General features: G+C 42.1%; 1 protein-coding gene across 1 annotated transcript; it reads left to right on the plus strand.

Annotated features, from left to right (window-relative positions):
• The first annotated feature begins 2,339 nt into the window (after positions 1–2,339).
• Positions 2,340–4,691, plus strand: LOC120042241 (receptor-transporting protein 3-like). The gene is made up of 3 exons (XM_038987111.1): positions 2,340–2,804; positions 3,135–3,300; positions 3,928–4,691. The coding sequence occupies exons 1-3, from the start codon at positions 2,795–2,797 to the stop codon at positions 4,343–4,345; spliced, it is 594 nt and encodes a 197-aa protein (XP_038843039.1). The 5' UTR covers positions 2,340–2,794; the 3' UTR covers positions 4,346–4,691.
• The last annotated feature ends 5,415 nt before the right edge of the window (positions 4,692–10,106 follow it).

A 10,106-nucleotide genomic window follows, 5' to 3' on the forward strand; every position in this document is an offset into this window, starting at 1 on the left:
AGTTTATATAGCCTAGTTGATTTGATGATGTTTATGTGTTTAAGTGTAAATGGTGCTGGAATAGCGGAGGCAGGGCTCCTGTTGTCTTTGTGCTGACTTGAGGTAACTCCGTGGGTCTGAATCACTATTTGTTTAGTAAAACTATCAAAAACATTAACTTGCTTGACCGTGCTGCAGGTCATTTAACTGTTTGTATATGCAATATTTGCTTTGTGGACTTCACCAGACAGATGTCACTTCACCTGCCCCCTCCCCTGACAATCCCACCTACAGTGATTGATTGACAGGCCAAACTTCTAAAGGGATTGTTCACCCAAATTACAAAACGACACATTGGCTCTCGACAGCAGGAGCGAAAATAAAATTTATATTTTGAAAAACAAGCATTGTGGAATTTCATATCTTGCAGTAAAACTGTAAATATGACATTAATATCAAGAGAAGACAGGGGTTTAATGGTACAAAAAGGTTATCATATAGGCCTAATATCCAAAACAACTAACAATACACTGAGTTTATACATTTTCAGTCATTTTAATTGTAAAGAAATGTCTTTCTACTCAATACCACAACAAATGTTACCAATCTGGGAGATAAAGTCGTTAAAGTATTCAATAATTTAGCTGTGTATTTCGGATGGAATCAAGGCATTAGAAGATGGATGGAATCAAGAACGCTAAAATAGAATTTGCTCTCTTCGGAACCCCCCAGCCCGGAACTCTTTTCCTATTTGGCTGACTACTCCATGTACTTACGGAAAACACTGCCTAAAGGAAGTAAAGCAGGCGACAAGCTTAGGTCTGCATATAGAGACCATTTTGTGTTTTCAAACATTGCCGCACGAGGGCGATGCGCGCAAATTGGTGGCAGAACAAGGGAGAGTTCTTATAGAACACCAGCAAAAAAAGCGTCTATTTACATGTTGCTTATGAGTGCATTTCACACTACTTTTGGATTATAATTGGATTTTAAGGCTCGTATGAATGTCTTGCTTAATATAATGTTTGTGTCATCATTGCAAATCAACTGCAAATCAACTTTTTTAAAAACACTTCAACCAGTGTAATGGCTCCCAAGTGGTGCAGTGGTCTGCATCTCAGTGCTGGAGGCGTCAATGGTTCGATCCGGGGCTGTATCACAACCGGCCGTGGTCGGGAGTCCCATAGGGCGGCACACAATTGGCCCAGCGTCATCTGGGTTAGAGGACGGTTTGGCCGGGGTAGGCCGTCATTATAAAACAAGAATTTGTACTTAACTGACTTGTCTGGATAAATAAAATGGCTCTTTGGCTAGCTTTAGCTACAGCCTATATCAATGAGAGTTAGCATTCTAGCTAACAAATACTGCACCCAAAATAGTTATTTTCCAAATATCACAACCAAATATAATCTTAGCGAGTGTTCAAGCACGAGTCAAAACATCATTGTAAGCGTATGAGAACCCCCCAAAATTATTTTGTTTGTAAGTAATAAAAACATAAATTTAGGCTATGTTGAATGGGCGCAGATGAAGATGGCTTTCTTATACCGTACCCACGCGTGCGCCATCCTGCGCAAATTGATTTTGTCGCCCCACACCAAACGCAATCACGACACGCAGGTTGAAATATCAAAACAAACTCTGAACCAATTATATTAATTTGAGGACAGGTCGAAAAGCATTAAACATTTATGGCAATTTAGCTAGCTAGCTTGCAGTTGCTAGTTAATTTGTCCTATTTAGCTAGCTTGCTGTTGCTAGCTAATTTGTCCTAGGATAAGAACGTTGAGTTGTTATTTTACCTGAAATGCACAAGGTCCTCTACTCCGACAATTAATCCAGACATAAACCGGTCAACCGAGTCGCTTCTAGTCATCTCTCTTCCTTCCAGGCTTTTTCTTCTTTGGACATTATATTGAGATTAGCATCTAATAGTATTACCATCATGACTACTGACCTCAGTTCATCTTTCAATAAGCCATGTGGGTATAACCAATGAGGAGATGGGAGAGGCAGGACTTGCAGAGCGTTCTGCGCCACAAATAGAAGCAACTTCAATTTTAGCACCTGGCAATGCAGACGCTCGTTGGCGGCGCGAGCAGTGTGGGTGCAATGATTGAATAACATTTATGTTGAAACGCTTGCGCACGCGACGAGAGAGGTGTGGTCAGCATGTTACTGCCACCAAGAGTAGCGTGCATCTGTGCGTTATGTAAATGTGTCGTGTACTGGAAAAATATATATTCTACACAAAAAAATATATCATAATAATAAAAAAATATATAAATAAATAAGAACAAAAGATTAAAATATATATATAAATGTATAAAGAAAATCTGGATATTCCCCACAGGCTTCAAAGGGATGATTTCCACCATATATGGTTAAATAGAGGCGTTTCGAAATGCAAATAGCCTAGGTCGTGCACAAGCACTGATTAATGGTTATCTCCTATGGGTGTACATATGACGCTCGTAGGATTGTTTGATAAATTACACTTTTTTTAATGTAATATTTTAGAATAGTTTCTACGCAATATTGATACATGAGGCCCCTGGTAAATATAATGGACAATCTGTGCTGAAGGGCTGGTCTTCAATAGGGCACAGTGACAGACTGCATACTACGTACGGACTGGGATGTGGCGAAGAGAAAACAGACAGTCAGTTTCGTTTTCCAAATCTCAACGTCAGGGGAATACCAGCAGGACCATATAAAATATTCAGCTCATACCGGACAATATCATAACCACACAAACAGATCATTTGTTCTTCAACAGCATTTTGTTTTCATTTGTTCTCCGACATTGACGATCATGAGCACAGGTAGGCAATGAATACTTTTAATGTACTTTCTTTTATCCTATTATGCCGTTTTTTTTTGGACATATGATCTGTGATCTAGCTTGTTTGTTTATTTATTTATTTACATAAAGGAAGTAGGCCTATTTATATGCATTAATCAGGAAAGTTATTTAATAGCTAAGCTCTTGCTGCACTATCCGAACCAGTCCGGTCCTGTCTAAGTGCGTGTGTGTTGTTTGCGTACCTGCGCTTGCATGTTTGTCTATGTGTGTGTGCGTGCTTGTTATTGTGTGTGTGCGCGCGCGTGTGTGTGTGTGTGTGTGTGTGTGTGTGTGTGTGTGTGTAACCCAGACTGGACACCCACCCTGTGGTCAGAGTGTTTTGAGGAGATGTTGGATGAGGAGTTGGACAGCAGTGACCAGTGGGCCTTCCACTTCAACTATGGCCTGGCAGAAGCACTCACCGAGGAGGAGAGGAGGAGAGGATGGAGGGTGTACAGCCACTGTGCCAATGGACGGTAGGTATCTCTTTCTTATACTGTCATTGTCTTTATGCTTGTTATGTGTTGTGTATGCCTGTGGTTTCCCGACTCAGTTCCACATAGAGCTCACACTTTCAGAAGATTGGCACTGCAGCACCAGTGGAAACTGACCACTCTAAAATGTACGGATAGACATGCTTTCATTCAAATGCTCTCTCTCTCTATCTCTCTCCCCCTCTCTTCCTCTCTCTGTCCCCGTCTCTCTCTCCACCTCTCCCCCTCCACCTCTCCCCTCTCTCTCTCTCCACCTCTCCCCTCTCCCCCTCCACCTCTCCCCATCTCTCCCTCTCTCTCCCTCTCTCTCTCCCCCTCTCTCCCCCTCTCTGTCCCCGTCTCTCTCTCCACCTCTCCCCCTCCACATCTCCCCCTCTCTCCCTCTCTGTCCCCATCTCTCCCTCTCTCTCCCCCCTCTACCTCTCCCCCTCTCTGTCCCCGTCTCTCTCCCCATCTCTCCCTCTCTCTCCCCCTCTCTCCCCCTCCACCTCTCCCCCTCTCTCTCCCCCCCTCCCCCTCTCTGTCCCCGTCTCTCTCCCCATCTCTCCCTCTCTCTCCCCCTCTCTCCCTCTCTCTCCCCCTCTCTCCCCCTCTACCTCTCTCCCTCAGGTTCCAGTGTGGTGAGTGCTCTAAGACGTGGTGGTCGGCGCGGGTGGTGCTAGTGTTCCGGTACCGTCTGCGGGATACGACAGCCAGGGGGACCGTGCTGATGCGGCCGTACGGCCAGGCATGCAAACGCTGCCGGGAAGAGTTTGAACTCCCAGGTTTCTCCCAGGACGAGGTGGAGGAGGCACTGCTTGGATTGTTTGGAAAAATTAAGAAGAACTGCTACGACGAGGATGAGGAGGATGATGAGGAAGATGAGGAGGATGAGGAGGAGGATGATGAGGAAGAGGAGGAGGATGAGGAGGAGGAGGAAGAGGAGGAGGAGGAGGAAGAAGAGGATGGGTCAGAGAAGGTGTCGAGGAGGCCCCATGAGAAAGCCCTGTGTGAAGCCTGCAGACTGGGCATCTGCTGTCAAGAGTAGAGAAAAAGAGAGAAAGTGTGTGTGTGTGTGTGTGTGTGTGTGTGTGTGTGTGTGTGTGTGTGTGTGTGTGTGTGTGTGTGTGTGTGTGTGTGTGTGTGTGTGTGACAGAGAGACAGTGGGGGGAACGTATATCCTAATGCTGTCTAGAATTGGTTGTAAAAATATTAAGAACAGCATTATTTATATTGTGCCTATGGACTCCATACAATCTTTATGTAGCCTAATGTAATGTACTATCGTTGGCCAATAGCGATGACCTAATATTTTATCCATAACTTACTTGTACTTTGGAGTTGTGTAGTAAACATGTATTATGTGTAATAAACATACAGAATGGGAAGACTTTCATGTGTTTCGAGTGTTTTTTATGTCAATGGTTTGGGCAAATTTGAGGCACGTTTACCAACCTTTATAAACAATCTTTGAGACAGAGTACACGGAGACGAATACATTTATTGACCAATCAGGTGTAAGTGGCCAGAGACAGCTTGTGCTGCGCATGCGTATGATGCATCTTCCTGGCAGCAATAACAACAGAAACAGCAGCATCTCGAATCATCACTCAGAATAACTGAGTTTGGAGAGAAAGAGAGGAGGATGGTGGGTAGTCGAGAAGGAAAATAATGAAATAACGGTATTCTGCCCGTGTGAATGTTTGGATGTCCGACTGGTGACCAAGTGAATCGATAGTGGTGTAAGTAGTAGATTGATAGCTAGCTAAGTAACGTTACATTCTATCAGCTAGATGCTGTATCATTATCTAGCTTGTTAGCTAACGTTAGCTGTTTTAGACAGTTGTAGCTAGGTAGCTTTAATGATTTAACAACACTAAATTGAGAGGCCAACAACGATGTACTCTCTATGTATCTAGCTACCTAGCTCTTACCATTTAAACCATACAACAACAAAAAATGCCCCAAAAAATAAACAGCCCTGGCATCAGCTTGAACCAGCCCGGCATCAGCTTGAACCAGCCCGGTAGATAGAGTCTGTCCATGCTAGCCTGTTGAAAGAGCCAGAGACCAAGGAATAAAGCAATTAGCCAGGCTAGGCTACATGGGGGAGTGGAGTTTAGTCTGCATTATCTGTCACGCCTTGACCTTAGTTCCTTTTTTATGTCTCTATTTTGGTTTGGTCAGGGCGTGAGTTGGGGTGGGCATTCTATGTTTTTGTTCTATGTTTTATATTTCTATGTGTTTGGCCGAGTGTGGTTCTCAATCAGAGGCAGCTGTCTATCGTTGTCTCTGATTGAGAACCATACTTAGGTAGCCTCATCCCACCTGTGTTTTGTGGGTAGTTGTTTTCTGTTGTGTCTGCACCAGCCAGAACTGTTTCGGTCGTTCTCTTTGTTATTTCTGTGTTCATTAAATAAATATGGACACGTACCACGCTGCACCTTGGTCCTCTCCTTCCAACAGCCGTTACATTATCAAAACTTTTTCAAATGAAATAATTGGCTAAATGACGTGGTAAAAATTGGCATACTGAAATAAGATGGTAATGAACTACCTTACTAATTATAATGTAATTGCCATTATCTTAGAATTACATATTTCTTATGCCATACTGATATTAATGTCATACACATGTTTTAAGATATTTCCATTGTTGTTCAGATGAATGTCTACCTGACTCAGGCAGCACAGTTCATGGTTCTCTATTCACTGGTAAGATTCTGACCTCACTCTCTACACTAGATAGAGGCCCACAATGGAAACAACTCTATTTTTTGTATATCTATCTGTTGCCTATATGTCTATTTTCTGACAGAAAAAAAGCTTGGTAAGATTTAGACAAGGGAAATAAGTGGGCAGAATCAATATTTGTTTTTTAAATAAAAACATAAACTTTAGAAGGGGGTGTTTTGCCCCACTATCGGGGGGGGGGGGGGGGGGGGGGGTGACAAATCTGTGAAAAAATAACAATTATAAAATCATTTCTTTCATCTCTGTGTTTTTATAATTTTCTGTTAATTCACAAGCGGCTGAATCTCACTGGTGAAATGATCAGAGCGAGGGAAACAGCTCCCCTCTTTCTCAGTATGTGATGCCCATTTATCTGATGCTGTCTGAACCAAAAGAGTATAACCTGTTGCCGTGGTACCATTTGATTGATTGATGCTAGCAAGCATTTTGCCTAATCATTTTTTGTTTTAAGAATTAGCCAATAAGCATTGAGCTGAGCTCAACTGTGGGTTGTCCTGGCGTCGCAATACACACCCCTAAGGGAGGCCAATTTGGCTTTGGCTTCACACCAATCAAATAACATCGTAAGCGAAACGTCATAATTGTAAGAAAAACGTTGTCAGTTTCTCGTCTGCTTGTGTTGATGTCGTGCAGTAGCTAGCTTGCCAAATCGGCCCTTTCCTAAGCCATGGATGGAAATTTGGGCTTGTGGTTTTTGACTTAATTCTCTGTACAGGCCAATGATTATCATAGCGATTCTGATCTAACCACACATTATTATATTGTGCCTCTGGCCTGAGACAATTGAAGTTCAATATGTAGCCTAGATGTAGCCTAGTAGCCTCACGTTAACTAGCTAGCTAACTTACCTGGTTCATTGTCGCCCATGCAAGGAAGTTAGGCTAGCAAGCATTTTAGCTAGGTGGCCTGTGAAAATGAAAACTAACAGCATACAGAGCCATCGGCCGTTTTTCCAACATGAAAGAGAGGAGGGTGGCATTGGCATTCAACTAGTCTACAAGTAGGCTGAGTCACCCCCTCAAAAAATCTTACACATGCACGCACGCACGCACACACACACACACACACACACACACACACACACACACACACACACACACACACACACACACACACACACACACGCACACACACACACGCACACACACACACGCACACACACACACAGAAATCAGTACCATGGACAGCCACATGATATTTAGCAACATTAATTGGACTGAATTATTTTTGGTATCTTTAAGTTTGTTTTCAGCGTATTAAACTAAGTTTATATAGCCTAGTTGATTTGATGATGTTTATGTGTTTAAGTGTAAATGGTGCTGGAATAGCGGAGGCAGGGCTCCTGTTGTCTTTGTGCTGACTTGAGGTAACTCCGTGGGTCTGAATCACTATTTGTTTAGTAAAACTATCAAAAACATTAACTTGCTTGACCGTGCTGCAGGTCATTTAACTGTTTGTATATGCAATATTTGCTTTGTGGACTTCACCAGACAGATGTCACTTCACCTGCCCCCTCCCCTGACAATCCCACCTACAGTGATTGATTGACAGGCCAAACTTTTAAAGGGATTGTTCACCCAAATTACAAAACGACACATTGGCTCTCGACAGCAGGAGCGAAAATAAAATTTATATTTTGAAAAACAAGCATTGTGGAATTTCATATCTTGCAGTAAAACTGTAAATATGACATTAATATCAAGAGAAGACAGGGGTTTAATGGTACAAAAAGGTTATCATATAGGCCTAATATCCAAAACAACTAACAATACACTGAGTTTATACATTTTCAGTCATTTTAATTGTAAAGAAATGTCTTTCTACTCAATACCACAACAAATGTTACCAATCTGGGAGATAAAGTCGTTAAAGTATTCAATAATTTAGCTGTGTATTTCGGATGGAATCAAGGCATTAGAAGATGGATGGAATCAAGAACTCTAAAATAGAATTTGCTCTCTTCGGAACCCCCCAGCCCGGAACTCTTTTCCTATTTGGCTGACTACTCCATGTACTTACGGAAAACACTGCCTAAAGGAAGTAAAGCAGGCGACAAGCTTAGGTCTGCATATAGAGACCATTTTGTGTTTTCAAACATTGCCGCACGAGGGCGATGCGCGCAAATTGGTGGCAGAACAAGGGAGAGTTCTTATAGAACACCAGCAAAAAAAGCGTCTATTTACATGTTGCTTATGAGTGCATTTCACACTACTTTTGGATTATAATTGGATTTTAAGGCTCGTATGAATGTCTTGCTTAATATAATGTTTGTGTCATCATTGCAAATCAACTGCAAATCAACTTTTTTAAAACACTTCAACCAGTGTAATGGCTCCCAAGTGGTGCAGTGGTCTGCATCTCAGTGCTGGAGGCGTCAATGTTTCGATCCGGGGCTGTATCACAACCGGCCGTGGTCGGGAGTCCCATAGGGCGGCACACAATTGGCCCAGCGTCATCTGGGTTAGAGGACGGTTTGGCCGGGGTAGGCCGTCATTATAAAACAAGAATTTGTACTTAACTGACTTGTCTGGTTAAATAAAATGGCTCTTTGGCTAGCTTTAGCTACAGCCTATATCAATGAGAGTTAGCATTCTAGCTAACAAATACTGCACCCAAAATAGTTATTTTCCAAATATCACAACCAAATATAATCTTAGCGAGTGTTCAAGCACGAGTCAAAACATCATTGTAAGCGTATGAGAACCCCCCAAAATTATTTTGTTTGTAAGTAATAAAAACATAAATTTAGGCTATGTTGAATGGGCGCAGATGAAGATGGCTTTCTTATACCGTACCCACGCGTGCGCCATCCTGCGCAAATTGATTTTGTCGCCCCACACCAAACGCAATCACGACACGCAGGTTGAAATATCAAAACAAACTCTGAACCAATTATATTAATTTGAGGACAGGTCGAAAAGCATTAAACATTTATGGCAATTTAGCTAGCTAGCTTGCAGTTGCTAGTTAATTTGTCCTATTTAGCTAGCTTGCTGTTGCTAGCTAATTTGTCCTAGGATAAGAACGTTGAGTTGTTATTTTACCTGAAATGCACAAGGTCCTCTACTCCGACAATTAATCCAGACATAAACCGGTCAACCGAGTCGCTTCTAGTCATCTCTCTTCCTTCCAGGCTTTTTCTTCTTTGGACATTATATTGAGATTAGCATCTAATAGTATTACCATCATGACTACTGACCTCAGTTCATCTTTCAATAAGCCACGTGGGTATAACCAATGAGGAGATGGGAGAGGCAGGACTTGCAGAGCGTCCTGCGCCACAAATAGAAGCAACTTCAATTTTAGCACCTGGCAATGCAGACGCTCGTTGGCGGCGCGAGCAGTGTGGGTGCAATGATTGAATAACATTTATGTTGAAACGCTTGCGCACGCGACGGAGAGTAGGTGTGGTCAGCATGTTACTGCCACCAGAGTAGCGTGCATCTGTGCGTTATGTAAATGTGTCGTGTACTGGAAAAATATATATTCTACACAAAAAATATATAATAATAATAAAAAATATATAAATAAATAAGAACAAAAGATTAAAATATATATATAAATGTATAAAGAAAATCTGGATATTCCCCACAGGCTTCAAAGGGATGATTTCCACCATATATGGTTAAATAGAGGCGTTTCGAAATGCAAATAGCCTAGGTCGTGCACAAGCACTGATTAATGGTTATCTCCTATGGGTGTACATATGACGCTCGTAGGATTGTTTGATAAATTACACTTTTTTTAATGTAATATTTTAGAATAGTTTCTACGCAATATTGATACATGAGGCCCCTGGTAAATATAATGGACAATCTGTGCTGAAGGGCTGGTCTTCAATAGGGCACAGTGACAGACTGCATACTACGTACGGACTGGGCTGTGGCGAAGAGAAAACAGACAGTCAGTTTCGTTTTCCAAATCTCAACGTCAGGGGAATACCAGCAGGACCATATAAAATATTCAGCTCATACCGGACAATATCATAACCACACAAACAGATCATTTGTTCTTCAACAGCATTTGTTTTCATTTGTTCTCCGACATTGACGATC

This window comes from Salvelinus namaycush, unplaced genomic scaffold (assembly GCF_016432855.1).
Source record: "Salvelinus namaycush isolate Seneca unplaced genomic scaffold, SaNama_1.0 Scaffold648, whole genome shotgun sequence".
NCBI lineage: Eukaryota > Metazoa > Chordata > Actinopteri > Salmoniformes > Salmonidae > Salvelinus > Salvelinus namaycush.